The sequence below is a fragment of the Phocoena sinus genome, chromosome 8 (assembly GCF_008692025.1).
Source record: "Phocoena sinus isolate mPhoSin1 chromosome 8, mPhoSin1.pri, whole genome shotgun sequence".
NCBI classification, from domain to species: Eukaryota; Metazoa; Chordata; class Mammalia; order Artiodactyla; family Phocoenidae; genus Phocoena; species Phocoena sinus.
Genome location: NC_045770.1, coordinates 101,211,227 through 101,235,274, shown reverse-complemented (window position 1 = coordinate 101,235,274; position 24,048 = coordinate 101,211,227). Strand labels below are relative to the sequence as shown.

The window sequence follows — 24,048 nt, the reverse complement described above, 5'->3', positions numbered from 1 at the left end:
TCTCTCGGTCTCTCCCTCCCGTGTATCTATCTCCCCTGTGCATCTTTCTCTGTGGTTTCTCCTCCTCTCTTGTGTGTTTATTTGTGCGTTTGTCGCTGTCCGTGGGTAAAGAGGCCTTGGAGTCAGAGAGCCCCGGGCTTGTATTTCAACTCTGTCTCATACTTGGGCAAAGTCATTTTACCTTGGGTCCTATTTCTGCACTCTAAAATAAGGATATTAATTCTTAATCACATAGCGTTGTTTGGGGAAGGAAGGGGACCCCTTGGTGCCCCAGGCATGGAACAAGCACCGTCCTGGGGCACCGTAGGAGCTCTGCAAAATTCTCTTTCTCTCCCCCTGGGGCGGGGCCGGGGGTGGGGTGGGGGTGGCGGTGGCGGTTTCTTTTAATGTGGAGCTTTCTCTTCCTTTTTACTGCCCGGGGAGTGTTCAAGAGCGTAGACGGCCACTCCGGGTGTGTCTCTCTTTTCTCCGAATGTCTCAGCCCCTGGTCCTGGTTATAAGTGTTCACAGCTTTCCCACTGGTGGGAGTCTGTGGCTCTGGTTGTGACTCATCTCATTGTTCTGAGCTTGGGGACTGCTTCCCCCTGGCCTGTGTGTATGGTGGCTCGGTTTGCTCGTGTGCTGGGTGGAAGTTTCACTGCTGTCCGCATCCTCCCCACCGTGGGTGGGTGTGCTTCCTTCTGCCTTGGAGTGTCACCTCCTGTGTCCCGCCGGTGCTGGGCATATGAACAAACTTCTGTCCCTCTGCTGTGTATCTTGACTTCGGGGTTGGTGCGTGGAGGCCTTGAGGCCCGTGGGCCTGACTCTCGGGTGTGTGTAAGTATCAGTTCCTGTCATCTTGACACTGACGCTGCCTGCGAGGTTGTCTTTGGTAGCTGCAGCAGTTAGGCTGGGTCCCCTCTCTGGCTGTTTTCATACTGGATCTTGGGCAGAAGGGGCTCTGTTTCCTGGGAGCAGTGGGAGAGCATGGTCCTCTGGAGGTGACACCTGGCGGAGACAATCTTCCTGGGGCAAAGAGTCTGTTTCCTGGGCCTTGTCCCAGATTTGCCTGGGTGTTGCCCCCAATCTGCAGAGGTGGCATGGGCAGAGCCCTGCTGCTCTGCACATCCTCCTTTGTGGTTTTGAATTGTCAGGGCAGCTTCGCTCTTCTCTAGCCGCTTCTGGCCTGAATTACACGCTGTCCCTGCAGCCTGAGGACAGTTGCGTGTCCTCTCTACCTTGAAGCTGGAGTGGTCTCACCAAATCACTCCTTTTTTGCCCTCCAGGCAGCCCTGTGTCTTAGAGGGTCTCCACTCCAGCCCATCCCATCACGAAGGTTACTGTGAGCCAGTGTCGGGTGGACTGCGGGCAGGGAGCTAGCAGTCCTGGGTTCTAGGGCCCCAACATTCCACCATTCTCAGGGCTCTGGACCTCACTATCCCCATCTGTAGATGGCAGGCGGTGCTGTCCCACAGGACTTTGCAGCGGTAGAAATGTCCTGTACTTGCGCTTCTAATATGGTAGCCCTGCGTGGCTGTTGAGCTCTTGAAGTGCGGCTACTATAACCAGTGGACTAAATGTTTAAGTTAAATTAACTTACATTTAAATAGCCACATGTGGCCTAAGGTTTCTTCCACTCCGAGGGCTTATGCCACTTGACTGAATGTGTGGAATTCCCCAAAGCTCCAGAGACCCTGCTTTGGGTAGCAGCAAGGTGGAGGCCCCAGCCCCCCGGGTAGCTGGCTTCACCTGACTTGTGCGGGAGGAGAAGGAAGGCCCATCTGGGCTCGGTACAGGCCCCAGGGGTGGGCGAGATGGAGGGCTGGGACCCAAGTGCAGAAAATAGGCCCTCGCCACCGTGGCCTCGAGTCCCCTATCAGCACCCCCGTGCCCGGCCATGTCAGATGAAAGAGGAGGGGAGTCTTTCCTGGCTGTGCCAGGAGGTGAGGCCTGAGCCAGAGCAGGCGTGGTAGTTGGCAGCCCTGCCTGGCCGGGAAGCCAGCGGGTGCCCTGCCGGGGCCAACCTGCAGCCTTGGGTCCAGCGCCTCCTCTTCTCGCGGACTGTGGCCCTCTCTCTGCTCACGATGGCCTCCCCGCTAGCCCCAGGGGTTGAGGCATGTGGCACATCCCTCCTGAGCCTCCCAGCTGTGCCTCCCTGGACTCCGGGCCTGGGGCTCTGTGCCGAGCAGCTGGCAGGGAAGCCCACTGCCTCTCACCGGGCCCCAGCCCCTCTGGCACCCGGGGGTCTGGCCCGTGAAGCACTTGGTCGATCGGGTTTTAGGCGTGACCCTTGGCGTGTCTGGAGCTACTGCGGCCGCAGTGACTCACTGGGGAAGGAGGGAAGGTGGGGCTGAGATGTGGGCGAGGGTGAGCTGTCTGGCTTGCTGCCCCATCGCTGCCTGCTGGCTCAGCACCAGCTGCTGGGCTGAAAACAGGGGCCCTGCTCAAGGAGGAAGAGGGGCGTACCAGTGCAGTCGGTGGCTTCGGAGATCTGAGAAGCCCTCGGGTGGGAGCCCTTTCCTTCCCTGCCCTGCCTGACTCCTTCTCTGTAGGCCTGGCTTCTCAGTGCTGGACGCCGGGGGAGGGCACCATTTAAGCTCCAGCTTGCTGTTTCACTATGGGTAGGGTCAGCGGGACTTCCGGTAGGAAGGAAGGAGGTGATTTCCTCAGCTCACACCTGTGCCAGCCGGCTGCCACTGGCCTCCTCGCCGGCACGTGTGCTGACATAACTACCGCGTGAGCCAGTGCGGGTGGCTGGCGAATAGGGGGTCTGTGGCTGTCTTCACCGGTGTTGTGATCTGCCTGACACTGGAAGTCCTAAGTGCCTGTGAATTTCCATGAATCCCGTCCTCAGAGGCAAACTCAGCACCTTCAAGACTCCATTTAGATTTCATCCCCCAGAAGGCTCCCAAGCCTTCCGGAACATTCAGAGGCGAAATTGGTCATGGCCAGAGCACCTTGCTCATAACTTATATCCGGGACAGAAGCTAAGTCTTTTAACTCTCCATCTCTGGCACGTGGAGTGCATTCAATAAATGTTTGGAGGATGCCTGAGTGAAGTTAGGTGATAGCCTGATGCAGTGTATAGTTCAGTGCTGGGCTGAGCTGTGTCTGTCCCTTGCTAGATTTCTCGGCAGTGTCCTGTACAATGTTGGACGTACAGGAGACGATCGGTATGCATGTATTTATTGATTGGTTGGCTAATTTCTGGGTGTCAGCAGATTTAGGGCGGAGCTTCGGGCGAGGTTCTCCACGATTTATAGCACCCCCCGCACGGTTTCACGGGCGTACTTCTGGGTGTCTGGAGGTTGGAGGCCTGCCTGGTGTCTTCCCCGGCGCCTCTGCAGCCGACAGTTCATCCCATGGCTGGAGGGTGTCTTTGCTCCCTCAGTGCCCGTACCTATGGGGGCCTGGTTTCAGGGCCCAGCAGGTGCAGCCAGATGGGCCCTGACTCACCACGTCCTTGAGGCAGCTCAGCTGGACCGCAGCCTCTTGGGCTTGGGCCGGTGCTGGGGGGCCTGGGGCTTCCATTGTTTGGCCTCTGCCTGTGGCAGGGCTCCTGGAGCTCCCAGCCGGCGAGCGTCCCCCTGGTTCTGAGGCCAGGGTTAGGGTGACCCGGAGTCACTCACTGTCGGCCACTGGGGGAGGGAGGGCACCACCAGCCCTGCTTGCAGGTTGCCAGTGGCCCCCAGTGCCGGAGAGTCTGAGGAGGGGTCTCGCACAGGTTAGAGCTGCAGGCCTGATGTGGCGTCGGAGGAAGAGTTACAGGCTCAGAGCCCGATCGTAGCTGCTCTCTCACGGTGCACCCCCGGCCGGCTGGCCTCTCCGAATCTCGGTTTCCCCACCTGCACTATGGGGGCTGAAGCTGTTACAAGGGACCTAATGAGGATGGGGTTGTTGGGAGGCTCTGATGGGCCAGAGCTTTTCTCACATGCTTCTCTTGCTCCTTCAGTCCTCATGGGAATTCTTTATCGTCTCCATTTTCTCAGATGAGGAAATGGAGGTTCAGAGAAGTTAAGTGACTTGGCCCGGGTCACACAGCCTGGAAGATGCAGAGCCAGGATTTGAATCTGAGTCTGGCCTCTTCCAAACCCCCTTCCTGTGATCCCAGGCTGGAGAGTCTTGTGTGAATGGAGCTGATGACAGCAGCGGGGTTGGGGATTTGGTTTGGCCCGGGGGGGGGGGGGGGGGCGGGGGGGCAAAACCACCAGCCGTCTCTTGCACAGCAGCTGGTCGGGGTTTCGACAAGCCGAGTGCTGAGTCTGAGCCCGAATGTGACCTTCTCCCTAGGCTGTGTGACCGAGATTCCCAAGAGAGAGACACTCCGAGGAGAGGAGAGGAAGGAGGGGCGGGCTCCTGGCAAGGCATCCGCTCCTGAACCAAGTCCTGCCAAGGTCAGTAGGAGGGAGGGTGACGAGGGCGGTGGAGGTGAGAGGATGGGGAGGGTAGAGAACCGGGAGGCACGTGCTATCGGGAGGCAGGGCCCGGGGGGGACAGGACGAGGAGCTGGTTGCCTCCGCCGTGGCTGTGTCCACCGTCCACCTTGGGAGCCCGCCCACAGTGGAGGCAGGCACCTCGGAGACAGTGCCCCACGCCCAGGGGGATCCCTGGCTTCCCCATCCCCTCATGCCCCCACTGCCCCGTTTCCTTACCTCATCCAGATGGAGAAGGAGGAAGAGACGACCCGGGAGCTGCTGCTGCCCAACTGGCAGGGCAGTGGCTCCCACGGGCTGACCATCACCCAGAGGGACGATGGCGTCTTTGTGCAGGAAGTGATGCAGAACTCCCCTGCGGCCCGCACTGGGGTGGTCAAGGAGGGTGAGTCACCGCGGGGTGCGGGCTGCTGCTGGGGCGGGGAGGGGGAGGGTGCTGGAGGGAAAGGCAGGGGCAGCACAAGCGGGTGGGTGGTTGTGGAGGGCTGGGTCCCAGTGGCATCAGGATGGCTGGTACCTATGCCCTGCCCTCCACTGCCCCGCTCTCTATCCCTGGTTCCCTCACAGTCCTCGCGGGAGGTGGTCCTGAGGACTGGTGGACGCGCCGTCCTCTGTTCCGACTCCACCACCCATGAGCTCTGCCACTTTGGGCAAATTAGATGGCCTCTCTGCCTCAGTTTCCTCATCTCTACAATGGGTGTTACCGCACCTGCATGTCAGTCTGAGGGCCCGGTACTGAGTGGTTGTGTGTTGTTTCCCCGAGACCCTGGGTGGTCTTACCCGCTTCCCGCTCCTCCCTGCTCAGGGGACCAGATTGTGGGTGCCACCATCTACTTTGACAACCTGCAGTCGGGAGAGGTGACCCAGCTGCTGAACACCATGGGGCACCACACCGTGGGCCTGAAGCTGCATCGCAAGGAGGACCGTTCCCCTGAGCCCGGCCAGACCTGGACCCACGATGTCTTCAGCTCCCACAGCCCTGACGTGGTTCTGGTGAGTGCCTGGCTGGCCGGCCGTGCCCTTAGCTCCCTCGACCACGCCGACGGGCTGGTCCCCCTTCCTGAGCCTCTATCCGCCCGCTGGACAGCTTTTCCTTCCTGGCTTCTCTCCTGCTCTCACCCTCTGCTCTCTGTAGAGCCAGCCTGTTTCTCCTTTTCATGTGTGGCTGCCGCTAAAAGTCTTCTGTCAGTCTCTTCCGAGGGTCCCCGCCTGGGGACCCACTCATTGGTCTATTCCTCGGTGCCAGGAGGAAGTTGGCTGCTTTGCAGGCATCTTTGAAATGATTTCACAGGTGCCCAGTTCTGCCTCACAGACATCATTTTTCTACTTCAAGAGGCCTGGACTCATCTGTGAGTCAGAGGCTGGGCAGCAGAGTGCCTGAGGGACAGTTCTCTGCTGCTTCTGATGGCTTGTTTATTTAACAAATAATGAGTCCTCAAAGTGGAAATGTTAACCCCGGCACAACCAGGCTCAACAAATGCTTTCCGAAGGGTCCCTGGGAGGATTCCCCTCCAGATTAAACAAACAAGCCAGGCAGTTGAGAGGTGAGAGGTGAGAGCTGAAGGTCCAGTCAACACGGAGCTAGTCACCAGGAGGTGTCCATGAGACCTACTGGGCCGATTCGAATCTAGAATTGATTGTAAATCCTTCTCCCGGACTCCACTGTCCAGGAGTCTACCTGTCCCCACTCCCCATGGCTTTTGCTTACCAGAGATTCCCCAAGTAATTTCTGTTTTCCTCCTGTGGTGTGGCTGTCAGCCCCTCTCTTCAGTCCCCTGTGCTGTGTCCCAGGAGGCTCCGTGGGCCTCCCTTATGGTCCCGGCGTGTGTTTCTGCAGAGCGGGGATGACGAGGAGTACCAGCGCATCTACACCACGAAGATAAAGCCTCGGCTGAAGTCAGAGGGCGGAGTGGAAGGGGAGCCTGGGGAGACCCAGAGCCGCACCATCACGGTGACTAGGAGGGTCACAGCCTACACCGTGGACGTGACGAGCCGCGAAGGAGCCAAGGACATCGACATCAGCAGCCCTGAGTTCAAGATCAAGATTCCACGGCACGAACTGACCGAAATCTCCACCGTGGATGTGGAGACCCAGCCTGGGAAGACAGTGATCAGACTGCCCTCGGGCTCGGGGGCACTGTCCCCCACCACAGGCTCCACTGTGGACATCCAAGCAGGGTCCATTTCCACTTCAGGACCAGAGCTCCAAGGTGCTGGCCACTCGAAGGTCCAGGTCACCGGGCCTGGGATAAAGGTGGGCAGCCCGGGTGTCAGTGTCAGCGCAAAGGGCTTGGACTTAGGTAGCAAAGGAGGGGTCCAAGTCCCAGGGGTGGACGTTCTGTCTTCTCTTGGGGGTGGGGCAGCAGAGTGGCAGGGCCCAGCTCTTGAGAGTGGCAATGATGGGAAAATTAAATTCCCCTCCATGAAGCTGCCAAAATTTGGCGTCTCAACAGGGCTTGAGGGTCAGGCCCCAGAGGCAGGGTTGAGTGTTTCTGCCCCTGAATTCTCTGTGGGGCACAAGGGTGGCAAGCCAGGCTTGACCATTGGCGGGAACATCCAGACCCCTCAGCTAGAAGTCAGTGGCCCCTCTGCCAGTATTAAGGGGCTTGAGGGGAAGCTGAAGGGCCCCCAGATCACTGGGCCATCCCTTGAGGGTGACCTGGGCCTGAAAGGTACCAAGCCACAGGGGAGTTCAAGGGCGGACATCTCTGTGCCCAGAATCGAGGGCAGCATCGCTGGCTCCAGGGTGGAAGTTCAAACTCCTAACATTGATACTCATGGGCCAGGGGGCAAACTGAATATGCCCAAGGTGAAGGCCCCCAAATTCTCTGTATCAGGTTCTAAGGGAGAGGGAGCTGGCATTGATGTGACACTTCCTGGGGTCTCTGGGGATGTTGGCCTACCTGAGGTTGCTTCTGGGGGACTGGAAGGGAAGGTGAAAGGTCCTAAAATCAAGACTCCTGAAATGACTGTTCCGACACCTAAAATCTCCATGCAGGATGTGGATCTGAGCCTCAGGTCCTCTAAACTGAAAGGAGACACTGAGGTTTCTGCTCCTGGGGTTCAAGGTGATGTTAAAGGCCCTCAAGTGGCAGTTAAAGGCGCCAAAGTGGACATAGAGACACCCAGCCTAGAGGGGACCGTGACTGGCCCCAAGTTTAGTGGTCCTTCTGGGAAAGAAGGATCCTGCAATATCTCTATGGCAGACGTAGACTTAAATGTGGCCACACCAAAGGTGAAAGGGGGTGTGGATGTCATGCTTCCAAAAGTAGAGGGGAAAGTCAGTGTCCCTGAAGTTGATGTCAGAGGCCCCAAAGTGGATGTCAGTGCCCCAGATGTGGACATTCATGGTCCGGACTGGAACCTGAAAATGCCCAAGATGAAAATGCCCAAGTTCAGCACTCCAGGAGTTAAAGGGGAAGGGCCAGATGTAGATGTGAATCTCCCCAAAGGTGATGTCAGTATTTCAGGGCCCAAGGTCAGTGTGGAAGCCCCAGATGTCAACATAGGGGGCCTGGTGGGCAACCTTAAAGGCCCTGATGTTCGGCTACCTGAAGTGAGTGTCAAGACACCAAAGATCACCACGCCTGATGTGGATTTGCATGTGAAAGGCCCAAAGGTAAAAGGAGAGTATGATGTAACAGCAGCAAAACTTGACGGAGAGATGAGAGGCCCCAGAGTGGACATTGGTGCCCCTAATGTGGACGTTCCTGGCCCAGACTGGCACCTGAAGATGCCCAAGATGAAAATGCCCAAATTCACTGTGCCAGGGTTCAAAGCGGAGGGCCCTGAAGTGAACGTAAACCTGCCCGAGCCTGATGTGGACGTTTCTGGGCCCAAGGTAGATGTCTGTGCTCCAGATGTGCGTATTGAGGGACCAGAGGGGAAATTGAAAGGACCCAAGTTTAAGATGCCTGAGATGAATATCAAAGCCCCGAAGATCTCCATACCAGATGTGGACTTACATTTGAAAGGCCCTAGTGTAAAAGGAGAATATGATGTCACAGTGCCGAAGGTTGAAGGTGAGATTAAAGTTCCTGATGTTGAACTTAAAAGTGCCAAACTGGACATTGATGCTCCAGATGTGGACATTCACGGCCCAGACTGGCACCTGAAGATGCCCAGAATGAAAATGCCCAAGTTCGGCATGCCCGGCCTCAAAGCAGAGGTCCCAGAAGTGGATGTGATCCTGCCCAAGACTGACATTGACATCGCTGGACCCAAGCTGGATGTTGAACTTCCAGATGTGAATATTGAAGGACCTGAAGGGAAGCTGAAGGGTCCCAAGTTTAAGATGCCTGAGGTGAATATCAAGGCCCCCAAGATCTCCATGCCTGATGTAGATTTGCATATGAAAGGTCCCAAGGTAAAAGGGGAATATGATGTTACAGTGGCAAAGCTGGAAGGGGACCTGAAGGGGCCAAAGGTAGACGTCAGTGCCCCAGATGTTGGAGTTCACAGTCCTGATTGGAACCTAAAGATGCCAAAGATGAAAATGCCCAGATTCACCAGGCCCAGCCTTAAAGGAGAGGGCCCAGAATTGGATGTGAACCTGCCCAAGGCTGATGTCGACATTTCTGCACCCAAGGTAGATATTAGTGCTCCAGATCTGAGCCTTGAAGGACCAGAAGGGAAGTTGAAAGGCCCTAAGTTTAAGATGCCTGAGATGCACTTCAGAGCTCCCAAGATGACCCTGCCAGATGTTGACATGGATTTTAAAGGGCCCAAAATGAAAGGGAATCTAGATATGTCTGCACCAAAAATAGAAGGTGAGATGAGAGCTCCACATGGGGACATCAAAGGTCCCAAAGTAGATGTTAAAGCACCAGATGTGGAAGTTCAGGATGCAGACTGGAGTCTGAAAATGCCAAAGATGAAAATGCCTAAATTCAGCATGCCAAGCTTCAGAGGAGAGGGCCCAGATGTGGACGTGAACCCGCCCAAAGCTGACATAGATGTCTCCGGACCCAAGGTGGACATTGAAGCCCCAGATGTGAGCCTGGAGGGGCCAGAAGGAAAGCTTAAGGGTCCCAAGTTTAAGATGCCTGAGATGCACTTCAAGGCCCCCAAGATCTCCATGCCTGATGTAGACTTACACTTGAAAGGCCCCAAAGTCAAAGGGGGTGTGGATGTGTCTGTGCCCAAGACAGAAGGTGAAATGAAAGTGCCAGATGTGGACATCAAAGGCCCCAAAGTGGATGTTGATGTTCCAGATGTGGATGTTCAAGGCCCTGACTGGCATCTGAAGATGCCCAAGATGAAAATGCCCAAGTTCAGCATGCCTGGCTTCAGAGGAGAGGGCCCTGAAGTGGATGTGAACCTGGACAAGGCTGACATTGACGTCTCAGGACCCAAGGTGGACATTGAAGCCCCAGATGTGAACCTTGAGGGGCCAGAAGGAAAGCTTAAGGGTCCCAAGTTTAAGATGCCTGAGATGCACTTCAAGGGCCCCAAAGTCTCCATGCCTGATGTGGACTTACACTTGAAAGGCCCCAGAGTCAAAGGGGATGTGGGTGTGTCTGTGCCCAAGATAGAAGGTGAAATGAAAGTGCCAGATGTGGACATAAAAGGCCCCAAAGTGGATGTTGATGTTCCAGATGTGGATGTTCAAGGCCCTGACTGGCACCTGAAGATGCCCAAGATGAAAATGCCCAAGTTCAGCATGCCTGGCTTCAGAGGAGAGGGCCCAGACGTGGATGTGAACCTGGACAAGGCTGACATTGATGTCTCAGGACCCAAGGTGGACATTGAAGCCCCAGATGTGAGCCTTGATGGCCCAGAAGGAAAGCTTAAGGGTTCCAAGTTTAAGATGCCTGAGATGCACTTCAAGGCCCCCAAGATCTCCATGCCTGATGTGGACTTACACTTGAAAGGCCCCAGAGTCAAAGGGGATGTGGATGTGTCTGTGCCCAAGACAGAAGGTGAAATGAAAGTGCCAGATGTGGACATCAAAGGCCCCAAAGTGGATGTTGATGTTCCAGATGTGGATGTTCAAGGCCCTGACTGGCATCTGAAGATGCCCAAGATGAAAATGCCCAAATTCAGCATGCCTGGCTTCAGAGGAGAGGGCCCTGACGTGGATGTGAACCTGCCTAAAGCTGACATTGACATCTCTGCACCCAAAGTTGAGATCGAAGCCCCAGATGTGAGCCTTGAAGGTGCAGAAGGGAAGCTCAAGGGTCCTAAGTTTAAGATGCCTGAGATGCACTTCAAGGCCCCCAAGATCTCCATGCCTGATGTGGACTTACACTTGAAAGGCCCCAAAGTCAAAGGGGGTGTGGATGTGTCTGTGCCCAAGACAGAGGGTGAAATGAAAGTGCCATATGTGGACATCAAAGGCCCCAGAGTGGATGTTGATGTCCCAGATGTGGATGTTCAAGGCCCCGACTGGCATGTGAAGATGCCCAAGATGAAAATGCCCAAATTCAGCATGCCTGGCTTCAAAGGAGAGGGCCCTGACGTGGACGTGAACCCACCCAAGGCTGACATTGACATCTCTGCACCCAAAGTTGAGATCGAAGCCCCAGATGTGAGCCTTGAAGGTGCAGAAGGGAAGCTCAAGGGTCCTAAGTTTAAGATGCCTGAGATGCACTTCAAGCCTCCAAAGATCTCCATGCCAGACATTGATTTAAACCTCAAAAACCCCAAGGTGAAAGGTGATGTGGATGTTTCTCTGCCCAAAGTTGAAGGCGGTCTGAAAGGGCCAGAGGTTGACATCAAAGGTCCCAAAGTGGACATTGATGTCCCCGACGTGGATGTTCATGGCCCAGACTGGCACCTGAAGATGCCCAAGATAAAAATGCCCAAGATCAGCATGCCTGGTTTCAAAGGAGAGGGGCCTGAAGTGGATGTGAACCTTCCTGAAGCTGACATTGATGTCTCAGGACCCAAGGTGGATGTTGAAGTTCCAAATGTGAATATTGAAGGTCCAGATGCAAAACTAAAAGGTCCTAAATTTAAGTTGCCAGAAATGAATATAAAGCCTCAGAAGATATCCATGCCTGATGTTAGTCTGCATTTGAAAGGCCATAAAATGAAAGGAGATTATGATGTTACGGTTCCAAAAGTAGAAGGAGAGATTAAAGCTCCTGACGTTGACACCGAAGGTACAAAAGTAGACATTAATGCACCAGATTTGGGAGTTCATGGTCCAGACTGGCACCTGAAGATGCCCAAGATAAAAATGTCCAAGATCAGCATGCCTGGTTTCAAAGGAGAGGGCCCAGAAGTGGATGTGAACCTACCCAAGGCTGACATTGACGTCTCAGGACCCAAGGTGGACATTGATGTTCCAGATGTGAATATTGAAGGTCCAGAGGGGAAACTAAAGGGTCCCAAGTTCAAGATGCCAAGCATGCATATACAAACACACAAAATCTCTATGCCTGATGTTGGACTTAACCTGAAAGCCCCTAAACTGAAAACTGATGTAGATATTTCTCTTCCCAAAGTGGAAGGAGACTTGAAAGGTCCTGGAATTGACATAAAAGCCCCTAAAATGGATGTGGATGTTGGTGATATAGATGTTGAATGTCCAGAAGGAAAGCTTAAGGGTCCCAAGTTTAAGATGCCTGAGATGCACTTCAAAGCCCCCAAGATCTCCATGCCTGATGTGGACTTAAACTTGAAAGGCCCCAAAGTCAAGGGGGATGTGGATGTGTCTGGGCCCAAGATAGAAGGTGAAATGAAAGTGCCATATGTGGACATCAAAGGCCCCAAAATGGACGTCGAAGTCCCAGATGTGGACGTTCAAGGCCCCGACTGGCACCTGAAGATGCCCAAGATGAAAATGCCCAAGTTCAGCATGCCTGGCTTCAAAGGAGAGGGCCCTGATGTAGATGTGAATCTACCAAAGGCTGACATTAATGTTTCTGGCCCCAAAGTGGACATTGATACTCCTGATTTGGATATTGAGGGACCAGAAGGAAAATTAAAAGGTTCTAGATTTAAGATGCCTAAGTTGAATATCAAAGCTCCCAAGATCTCCATGCCAGATGTGGACTTGAATTTGAAGGGACCCAAACTGAGAGGAGAGATGGATGCTTCTGTGCCAGGACTAGAAGGTGATCTCAAAGGTCCGCAAGTTGATATCAAAGGTCCTAGTGTGGATGTGGAGGTGCCTGACGTTGATCTGGAAGGTCCTGATGCAAAGTTGAAAGGCCCTAAGTTTAAGATGCCAGACATGCACTTCAAGGCCCCCAAGATCTCCATGCCTGATGTAGACTTACACTTGAAAGGCCCCAAAGTCAAAGGGGATGTGGATGTGTCTGTGCCAGAATGGGAGGGAGATTTGAAAGGTCCCTGTGTGGATGTGGAGGTTCCTGATGTTGATCAGGAATGTCCTGATGCAAAGTTGAAAGGACCTAAGTTTAAGATGCCTGAGATACACTTCAAGGCTCCCAAGATCTCCATGCCAGATGTGGACTTACACTTGAAAGGCCCCAAAGTCAAAGGGGATGTGGATGTGTCGGTGCCCAAGATAGAAGGTGAAATGAAAGTGCCCGATGTGGACGTCAAAGGCGCTGAATTGGAGGTTGATGTCCCAGATGTGGACGTCCAGGGCCCAGACTGGCACCTGAAGATGCCCAAGATGAAAATGCCTAAATTCAGCATGCCTGGCTTCAGAGGCCAAGGCCCTGACGTGGACGTGAACCTGCCCAAGGCTGACATTGATGTCTCAGGACCCAAGGTGGACACTGAAACCCCAGATGTGAGCCTGGAGGGGCCGGAAGGAAAGCTTAAGGGTCCCAAGTTTAAGATGCCTGAGATGCACTTCAAGGCCCCCAAGATCTCCATGCCTGATGTGGACTTACACTTGAAAGGCCCCAAAGTCAAAGGGGATGTGGATGTGTCGGTGCCCAAGATAGAGGGTGAAATGAAAGTGCCCGATGTGGACATCAGAGGCCCCAGAGTGGACGTTGATCACCCAGATGTTGATGTTCAAGGCCCCGACTGGCAGTTGAAGATGCCCAAGATGAAAATGCCCAAATTCAGCATGCCTGGCTTCAAAGGAGAGGGCCCTGAAGTGGATGTGAACCTGCCCAAAGCTGACATAGACGTCTCAGGACCCAAGGTGGACATTGAAACCCCAGATGTGAGCCTGGAGGGGCCAGAAGGAAAGCTTAAGGGTCCCAAGTTTAAGATGCCTGAGATGCACTTCAAGGCCCCCAAGATCTCCATGCCTGATGTGGACTTACACTTGAAAGGCCCCAAAGTCAAAGGGGATGTGGATGTGTCTGTGCCCAAGACAGAAGGTGAAATGAACGTGCCAGATGTGGACATCAAAGGCCCCAAAGTGGACATTGATGCTCCAGATGTGGACGTTCACGGCCCAGACTGGCACCCGAAGATGCCCAAGATAAAAATGCCCAAGATCAGCATGCCTGGTTTCAAAGGAGAGGGCCCAGAAGTGGATATGAACCTGCCCAAGGCCAACATTGATGTGTCAGGACCCAAAGTGGACATTGAAGGCCCTGATGTTAACATTGAAGGGCCAGAAGAAAAGTGGAAAAGTCCAAAGTTTAAAATGCCTGAAATGCATTTTAAGACTCCAAAGATACCCATGCCAGATATTGATCTTAATCTAACAGGTCCAAAGATGAAAGGAGATGTGGATATCACATGCCCCAAGGTAGAGGGAGATTTTAAAGGACCTGAAGTTGACCTCAAAGGCCCCAAAGTGGACATTGATGTCCCTGATGTGGATGTTCAAGGCCCAGACTGGCACCTAAAGATGCCTAAGATGAAAATGCCCAAGTTCAGCATGCCCGGCTTCAAAGGAGAGGGCCCCGAAGTGGATGTGAACCTGCCCAAGGCCGACATTGATGTGTCAGGACCCAAAGTGGACGTTGAAGGCCCTGATGTTAACATTGAAGGGCCAGAAGGAAAGTTGAAAGGTCCTAAGTTCAAGATGCCTGAGATGAACATCAAAGCCCCCAAGATCTCCATGCCTGACTTTGATTTGCACCTGAAAGGTCCTAAGGTGAAAGGAGATGTGGATGTGTCTGTGCCTAAGGTGGAAGGTGACCTCAAGGGCCCCGAAGTTGACGTCAGAGGCCCCAAAGTGGACATTGATGTCCCTGATGTGGATGTTCAAGGCCCAGACTGGCACCTGAAGATGCCTAAGTTGAAAATGCCCAAGTTCAGCATACCCGGCTTCAAAGGAGAAGGCCCAGAAGTGGATGTGAACCTGCCCAAAGCTGACATTGATGTGTCAGGACCCAAGGTGGACATTGAAGGCCCTGATGTTAATATTGAAGGACCAGAGGGAAAGTTGAAAGGTCCTAAGTTCAAGATGCCAGAGATGAACGTCAAAGCCCCCAAGATCTCCATGCCTGACATTGATTTTAATCTGAAGGGCCCCAAAGTGAAGGGTGATGTGGATGTGTCTTTAACAAAAGTGGAAGGTGAGCTTAAAGTTCCTGAAGTTGACATGAAAGGCCCCAAAGTGGACATTGATGCTCCAGATGTGGACGTTCATGGCCCGGACTGGCACCTGAAGATGCCCAAGATAAAAATGCCCAAGATCAGCATGCCTGGCTTCAGAGGAGAGGGCCCAGAAGTGGATGTGAACCTGCCCAAGGCTGACACAGACGTCTCAGGACCCAAGGTGGACATTGATGCCCCAGATGTGAATATTGAAGGTCCAGATGTGAAACTGAAGGGTCCCAAGTTCAAGATGCCAGAGATGAATATCAAAACTCCTAAGATATCAATGCCAGATTTGGACCTTAATCTTAAAGACCCTAAAATGAAAGGAGAGGTGGATATTTCACTTCCAAATGTAGAAGGTGACTTGAAAGGACCTTCTCTTGACATCAAAGGCCCGAAGATAGATGTAGATGCACCAGATACTGATATTCACGGCCCAGAAGGCAAATTAAAAGGTCCAAAGCTGAAGATGCCTGATATGCATGTAAACATGCCCAAGATCTCCATGCCAGAAATTGACCTGAATTTGAAAGGCTCAAAACTTAAGGGAGATGTTGATGTTTCTGGACCCAAATTGGAAGGTGACATTAAAGCTCCCAAGTTAGATGTAAAGGGCCCAGAAGTGGACATTTCTGGTCCTAAGCTCAATATTGAAGGCAAGTCAAAGAAATCTCGTTTTAAGCTTCCCAAATTTAATTTTTCAGGCTCCAAAGTTCAGACACCTGAGGTAGATGTCAAAGTCAAAAAGCCAGATATTGATGTAACAGGTCCAAAAGTTGACATTAATGCCCCCGATATTGAGGTCCAAGGAAAAGTGAAAGGATCCAAGTTCAAAATGCCTTTCTTGAGTATTTCGTCTCCTAAAGTGTCTATGCCTGATGTGGAGTTAAACCTGAAAGGTCCTAAAGTCAAAGGAGACTTAGATGTTGCAGGTCCTAATTTAGAAGGTGATTTTAAAGGACCCAAAGTGGACATTAAGGCCCCAGAAGTTCATCTTGATGCACCTGATGTGGATGTTCATGGTCCAGACTGGAATTTGAAAATGCCCAGGATGAAAATGCCCAAGTTCAGTGTGCCCGGCTTAAAAGCAGAAGGGCCAGATATGGCTGTGGATCTGCCAAAAGGAGATATCAACATAGAGGGTCCCAGAATGGACATTGAGGGCCCAGAGATCAATGTGGAAGGTCTAGAGGGAGGCTTCAAAGGTCCCACATTCAAGATGCCTGATATGAATATCAAAGCTCCCAAGGTCTCCATGCCTGATGTGGACTTACACTTGAAAGGCCCCAAAGTCAAAGAGGATGTGGATGTGTCTGTGCCCAAGATAGAAGGTGAAATGAACGTGCCAGGTGTGGACATCAGAGGGCCCAAAGTGGACGTTGATGTCCCAGATGTGGATGTTCAAGGCCCCGACTGGCACCTGAAGATGCCCAAGGTGAAAATGCCCAAGTTCAGCATGCCTGGCTTCAAAGGAGAGGGCCCCGAAGTGGATGTGAACCTGCCCAAAGCTGACATTGATGTGTCAGGACCCAAGGTGGACATTGATGCCCCAGATGTGAACATTGAAGGTCCAGATGCGAAACTGAAGGGCCCCAAATTCAAGATGCCAGAGATGAATATCAAAGCTCCCAAAATGTCCATGCCTGACCTTGACTTTAACCTGAAGGGCCCCAAACTAAAGGGTGATGTGGATGTGTCTTTGCCAAAAGTGGAAGGTGACCTCAAGGCCCCTGAGGTGGACATCAAGGGCCCCAAAGTGGACATTGAAACTCCTGATATTAACATTGAAGGCCCAGAGGGGAAATTGAAGGGGCCCAAATTCAAGATGCCAGAGATGCACCTGAAGGCGCCCAAGATCTCCATGCCTAACATTGATTTAAACCTGAAGGGGCCCAAGGTGAAGGGTGATATAGATATTACCCTTCCCAAGACTGAAGAAGATCTGAAAGGTCCTGAGATCGACATCAGAGGTCCCAAAGTGGACATTGATGCTCCAGATGTGGATGTTCAAGGCCCAGACTGGCACCTGAAGATGCCCAAGATAAAAATGCCCAAGATCAGCATGCCCGGCTTCAAAGGAGAGGGGCCAGAAGTGGATGTGAACCTACCCAAGACCAACATTGACATGTCAGGACCCAAGGTGGACATTGAAGGCCCTGATGTTAACATTGAAGGACCTGAGGGAAAGTTGAAAGGTCCTAAGTTCAAGATGCCAGAGATGAACATCAAAGCCCCCAAGATCTCCATGCCTGACTTTGATTTGCACCTGAAAGGTCCTAAGGTGAAAGGAGATGTGGATGTTTCTGTGCCTAAGGTGGAAGGTGACCTAAACGCCCCTGACGTTGACCTCAAAGGCCCCAAAGTAGACATTGATGTCCCAGATGTGGACATGCATGGCCCAGACTGGCACCTGAAGATGCCCAAGATAAAAATGCCCAAGATCAGCATGCCTGGCTTCAAAGGAGAGGGCCCAGAAGTGGATGTGAACCTGCCCAAGGCTGACGTTGATGTCTCAGGACCCAAGGTGGACGTTGATGTTCCAGATATGGATATTGAAGGTCCAGATGTGAAACTGAAGAGCCCCAAGTTCAAGATGCCTGAGATGAACATCAAAGCCCCCAAGATCTCCATGCCTGACTTTGATTTGCACCTGAAAGGTCCTAAGGTGAAAGGAGATGTGGATGTTTCTGTGCCTAAGGTGGAAGGTGACCTAAAGGCCCCTGAAGTTGACATCAGAGGCCCCAAAGTGGATATTGATGTCCCAGATGTGGACATGCATGGCCCAGACTGGCACCTGAAGAAGCCCAAGATAAAAATGCCCAAGATCAGCATGCCCAGCTTCAAGGGAGAGGGACCTGAAGTGGATATGAACCTGCCCAAGGCCGACATTGATGTCTCAGGACCCAGGGTGGACATAGACACTCCTGACATTGATGTTCATGGTCCAGAAGGGAAACTGAAGGGCCCCAAGTTTAGAATGCCTGACCTGCACCTTAAGGCACCCAAGATCTCCATGCCTAACGTTGACCTGAATCTGGAGGGCCCCAACGTAAAGGGTGATGTGGATGTTTCTCTGCCTAAGGTGGAAGGTGACCTCAAGGGCCCTGAAGTTGACGTCAAAGGTCCCAAAGTGGACATCGATGTCCCAGATGTGGATGTGCATGGCCCAGACTGGCACCTGAAGATGCCTAAGGTGAAAATGCCCAAGATCAGCATGCCTGGCTTCAAAGGAGAGGGCCCAGAAGTGGATGTGAACCTGCCCAAAGCTGACATTGATGTCTCAGGACCCAAGGTTGACATTGATGTTCCAGACGTGAATACAGAAGGTCCAGATGCAAAACTGAAGGGCCCCAAGTTCAAGATGCCAGAGGTGAACATCAAAGCCCCTAAGATCTCCATGCCTGGCATTGACTTAAACCTGAAAGGACCCAAAGTAAAGGGAGATGTGGATGTTTCTCTGCCTAAGGTGGAAGGTGACCTCAAGGGCCCCGAAGTTGACGTCAAGGGCCCCAAAGTGGACATTGATGTTCCAGATGTGGACGTTCCTGGCCCAGACTGGCATCTGAAGATGCCTAAGGTGAAAATGCCCAAGTTCAGCATGCCTGGCTTCAAAGGAGAGGGCCCCGAAGTGGATGTGAACCTGCCCAAGGCTGACATTGACGTCTCAGGACCCAAGGTGGACGCTGATGTTCCAGATGTGAATATTGAAGGTCCAGATGCGAAACTGAAGGGCCCCAAGTTCAAGATGCCAGAGATGAACATAAAAGCCCCTAAAATCTCCATGCCTGACCTTGACTTTAACCTGAAGGGCCCCAAAATGAAGGGTGATGTTGATATCTCTCTGCCCAAAGTTGAGGGTGATCTCAAGTCCCCTGAGGTGGACATCAAGAGCCCCAAACTGGACACTGACACTCCTGATATCAATATTGAAGGTCCAGATGGAAAACTGAAGGGGCCTAAATTTCAGATGCCAGAGATGAACATTAAAGCCCCCAAGATCTCCATGCCTGACTTTGACTTAAGTCTGAAAGGGCCAAAGGTAAAGGGGGATGTGGACTTTTCACTGCCTAAGGTAGAAGGTGATCTGAAAGGGCCAGAGGTGGACATTGAAGGTCCTGAAGGTAAACTCAAAGGACCCAAATTTAAGATGCCTGATGTCCATTTTAAAACCCCACAAATCTCCATGAGTGACATTGATTTGAGCTTGAAAGGACCTAAGATAAAAGGAGATTTGGACACTTCCATCCCTAAACTGGAAGGAGATCTGAAAGGCCCCAAAATAGATGTTAAAGGCCCTAAGCTGGACATAGACACTCCTGATTGTGACATTAATGGTCCAGAAGGGAAACTGAAGGGCCCCAAGTTTAAAATGCCTGACCTGCATCTCAAGGCGCCCAGGATCGGTGTGCCTGGCTTCAAAGGAGAGGGCCCTGAAGTGGATGTGACCCTGCCCAAGGCTGACATTGACATCTCGGGACCCAAGGTGGACATTGATGTTCCAGATGTGGATATTGAAGGTCCAGATGCGAAACTGAAGGGCCCCAAGTTCAAGATGCCAGAGGTGAACATCAAAGCCCCTAAGATCTCCATGCCTGGCATTGACTTAAACCTGAAAGGACCCAAAGTAAAGGGAGATGTGGATGTTTCTCTGCCTAAGGTGGAAGGTGACCTCAAGGGCCCCGAAGTTGACGTCAAGGGCCCCAAAGTGGACATTGATGTTCCAGATGTGGACGTTCCTGGCCCAGACTGGCATCTGAAGATGCCTAAGGTGAAAATGCCCAAGTTCAGCATGCCTGGCTTCAAAGGGGAGGGCCCCGAAGTGGATGTGAACCTGCCCAAGGCTGACATTGACGTCTCAGGACCCAAGGTTCCAGATGTGAATATTGAAGGTCCAGATGCGAAACTGAAAGGCCCCAAGTTCAAGATGATGGAGATAAATATCAAAGCTCCCAAAATCTCCGTGCCTGATGTCGACCTGGATTTGAAAGGATCCACAGGCAAAGGAGATTTCGATGTGTCTGTCCCTAAGATTGAAGGGACTTTCAAAGGCCCAAAAGTAGACCTTAAAGGTCCAGGTCTGGATCTTGAAGGCCCTGATGCCAAACTCAGTGGCCCACATTTGAAGATGCCCTCACTGGATATATCTGTCCCTAAAGTAACTGCGCCTGATACTGATTTGCATCTCAAGGCACCCAAAATTGGAGTTTCTGGTCCCAAATTAGAAGGCGGTGAACTGGACCTCAAGGGACCCAAAGTTGATTTCGAAGCTCCAAGCTTAGATGTACACATGGAGAGCCCAGATATTAACGCTGAGGGGCCAGATGTGAAAATTCCCAAATTTAAGAAACCCAAGTTTGGGTTTGGGGCAAAAAGCCCCAAAGCTGACTTCAAATCACCTTCCCTTGATGTGACAGTTCCTGAGGCAGAGCTGAATGTTGAGGCTCCTGAAATTAATGTTGCTGGCAAGGGCAAGAAAAGCAAGTTTAAAATGCCTAAAATCCACATGAGCGGTCCTAAAATTAAGGCCAAAAAACAAGGATTTGATTTGAATGCTCCCGGGGGTGAGATTGATGCCAGCCTCAAGTCTCCTGACGTAGATGTCAACGTTGCAGGGCCGGATGCCTCACTTAAAGTCGACGTGAAATCTCCCAAGACCAAGAAACCTATGTTTGGAAAAATGTACTTTCCAGATGTAGAATTTGACATTAAGTCACCTAAATTTAAAGCTGAAGCTTCCCTCCCTGGCCCCAAAATGGGGGGTGAAATCCAGGCACCTGACCTGGATATTTCCTCACCAGAGATTAATGTGGAAGGTCCTGACATCAAGCTGAAGGCTCCCAAGTTCAAGGTGCCAGGTGTGGATGTCTCAGGGCCAAAAATAGAGGGCGACTTGAAAGGCCCCAGGGTGCAGGCAAACTTGGATGCATCTGACATCAACATTGAAGGCCCAGATGCTAAAGTCAAAGCACCGTCATTCAGCATTTCTGCCCCTCAAGTCTCCATCCCTGATGTGAATGTTAAGTTGAAAGGACCAAAGATAAAGGGTGATGTGCCCAGTGTGGGACTGGAAGGACCAGATGTAGATCTGCAAGGTCCAGAATTGAAAATTAAGTTCCCCAAGTTTTCGATGCCCAAGATCGGCGTCCCTGGTGTGAAGATGGAGGGTGAGGGAGCTGAGGTCCAGCTGCCCTCTCTAGAAGGAGGCTTGAGCGCACCAGATGTTAAGCTTGAAGGGCCCGATGTGTCTCTGAAAGGGCCAAAAATAGACTTGCCTTCAGTGAACCTCTCTGCGCCAAAAGTCTCTGGACCTGACCTTGACCTGAACTTGAAAGGACCAAGTTTGAAGGGAGGCCTGGATGTATCTCTTCCCAGCATGAAGGCGCACGCTCCTGGGCTTGACCTCAGTGGTGTCGGTGGAAAGGTGGAGGTGGAAGGTGATGGTGTGAAAGTGCCTGGAATTGATGCCACAGCAATGCTTGATGTCGGTGCGCCAGATGTGACCCTGAAGGGACCAAGCCTGCAGGGAGACCTGGCTGTCTCTGGTGACATCAAGTGTCCTGAAGTATCAGTAGGTGCTCCTGGCCTAAGCTTGGAGGCACCTGAAGGTGGTATCAAACTTCCTAAGATGAAGCTGCCCCAGTTTGGCATCTCCGCTCCAGGCTCCGACTTGGACATCGGCGTCAAGGGGCCACAAGTCGCTGGAGAACTAAAGGGGCCCGGGATAGATTTGAACCTCAGAGGCCTGAACCTGAAAGGGCCTCAGATCTCTGGCCCTCAAATCTCAGCACCAGATGTGGACTTGAACTTGGAAGGACCAAAAGCAAAAGGCAGCCTCGGGGCCAGTGGTGACACGAAAGGCCCCACTGTTGGAGGAGGTCTTCCGGGCATCAGTGTTCAAGCCCTAGAAGGAAACCTCCAGACGCCTGGAATTAAGTCATCCAGATGTGAGGTGGAGCCGCCAGGTGTGAGTGTGAAACTCCCAACTGGGCATATTTCTGGTCCTGAAATCAAAGGTGATCTGAAAGGTTCAGGAATAGGTTTCCACGGGGCCTTTCCTGACGTTGGCATGAAAGGGCCTTCCTTTAACGTGGCATCTCCTGAGTCAGATTTTGGTGTCAGCTTGAAAGGCCCGAAAATCAAAGGAGGCATGGATGTTTCAGGGGGTGTCAGTGCCCCAGATATCAGCCTGGGTGAGGGGCATGTGAGCGTCAAAGGTTCCGGGGGGGAGTGGAAAGGACCCCAGGTCTCCTCTGCTCTCAACCCGGATGCACCTAAGTTTGCCGGAGGACTTCATTTCTCAGGACCAAAGATAGAAGGAGGTGTCAAAGGAGACCAGATTGGACTTCAGGGTCCTGGGCTGAGCGTGTCTGGGCCTCAAGGTCACTTGGAAAGCGGATCTGGAAAAGTAACATTCCCCAAGATGAAGATCCCCAAGTTCACCTTCTCTGGCCGTGAGCTGGTTGGCAGAGAAGTAGGGGTGGATATTAACTTCCCTAAAGCGGAGGCCAGTGTCCAGTCTGGTGCCGGAGAGGGCGAGTGGGAAGAGTCTGATGTAAAACTTAAAAAGTCCAAAATCAAAATGCCCAAGTTCAACTTTTCCAAACCTAAAGGGAAACCTGGTGTCACCGGCTCACCGGAAGCATCCATTTCAGGGTCCAAAGGTGACCTGAAGAGCTCTAAGGCCAGCCTAGGCTCTCTGGAAGGAGAGGCAGAAGTCGAAACGTCTTCGCCCAAAGGCAAATTCTCCTTATTCAAAAGCAAGAAGCCACAGCACCGCTCAAACTCCTTCAGTGAAGAAAGGGAGCATTCTGCATCTTCTACCCCTCCGGGAGCTTTGGAGTTCGAAGGTGGGGAAGTGTTGCTGGAAGGCGGGAAAGTCAAAGGGAAACATGGGAAGCTGAAATTTGGTACCTTTGGTGGATTGGGGTCAAAGAGCAAAGGTCATTATGAGGTGACTGGGAGTGATGATGAGGCAGGCAAGTTACAGGGGAGTGGAGTGTCCTTGGCCTCTAAGAAGTCCCGACTGACATCTTCTAGCAGTGACAGTGGGACTAAAGTTGGTACGCAGCTTCCCGAGGTGGAGCTGACAGTTTCCACAAAGAAAGAGTAGCAGGCCTCTGTGTGTGTGTACATATATGTATAAAAATACATCAGCCTTGGGTGAGTTTGTATATAAACTCCAAAGAGAAACACGCCGACAGCCTCAGCAGTAACGCAAACACCTGGCCTCTGGCAGGGGCGAGCGCTGAAAAGACAAGCGCCTTTAGGCTCCTCCTGGAGCTTTACAGATAGGTAAAGAGTTCTAGGTTCTTCGTCCAGCGCGTGTGCAAAGTCAGCAGTATTTGCCTTAAGACTTCAGGTTTCGTTTTTGCATTGAACGCTGAGAGCTCCTGCTGACTAAGCAAAGCTTTTGTGTTTATTATCCTCATTTTTACTGGACATCGTTAGCGTCGGGGTCATGGAAACCCACTTTTTCATTGTAATGACTTTTGGGGCTTATGTTAGTCAGGGTGGGGGGTGGAGAAGGCAGTAGAGGGGGGCCAGACCTTCATTTCTCCTGCCGTCGGATCTACTCAAACAGGAAACACCCAAAGATGGCTGAGAGGAGCCGCCAGGCAGGGCATGTGGGTGTTTCTAGAACTCTTTAGCGTTGCTTTTTCTTCCCCGGGGGTGGCGGTCCCAGCCCGTTTGGTGCTCACGAGGAGAGGGGATTTAGAATCTGTTTGCAAATTAGCCAACCCACCAACGGCACGAGGGCCTTCCATTCTGTGTGTTGTAAGAGAAATGTTTTCTTTGTGATCGCCACGTTCCTGATATTAATTCTGATTTCTTTTAACAAATGTTATCGTGATTAAGGAAATTTCCAGCACTTTAATGGCAAATTAATTGAGAATGTAAGAAAATTGATGCTGTCAAGGGCAAATAAAGCTGTTTATTAACCCGGATGTCCTGTGCCTTTTATATTCTGTAATGGGAGGATGAGGCCTAGGGAGGCTGCACACCCAGCCCTGACAGGTCAGACTGGGTCCACTCAGCGGCATTGCTAGTTGCATTAGTGGGTGATGGGAGGGATTCTGTGCTTCTTGATTCTCATGGTGAGGCTGGTTGCTGAGAAATCAAGAGAGGCTGGGCACGCTGGCAGCCCGAGCCCCAGGACCTGCCCACCAATTTGGCATCCTCAGATAGGAGTATACGATTCAGAAAT

The 24,048-nt window shown here is 52.2% G+C and overlaps 1 protein-coding gene across 7 annotated transcripts in view; it reads left to right on the top strand.

The window, feature by feature from the left end:
- The window catches only part of AHNAK (AHNAK nucleoprotein), an 85,102-nt gene that overhangs the window by 5,867 nt on the left and 55,187 nt on the right, over positions 1-24,048 (top strand). For 2 of the 7 annotated variants that reach the window (XM_032640203.1, XM_032640202.1), the window contains exons 2-5: positions 4,270-4,373; positions 4,641-4,797; positions 5,218-5,405; positions 6,250-23,783. In XM_032640203.1, the coding sequence (XP_032496094.1) occupies positions 4,641-4,797; positions 5,218-5,405; positions 6,250-22,953 (17,049 nt within the window). In that variant the 5' untranslated portion in view covers positions 4,270-4,373 and the 3' untranslated portion in view covers positions 22,954-23,783. Of the gene's footprint in view, positions 1-4,269; positions 4,374-4,640; positions 4,798-5,217; positions 5,406-6,249; positions 23,789-24,048 lie in introns of those variants that run through there. The other 5 variants (XM_032640208.1, XM_032640207.1, XM_032640204.1 and 2 more) reach the window with 4 other exon arrangements.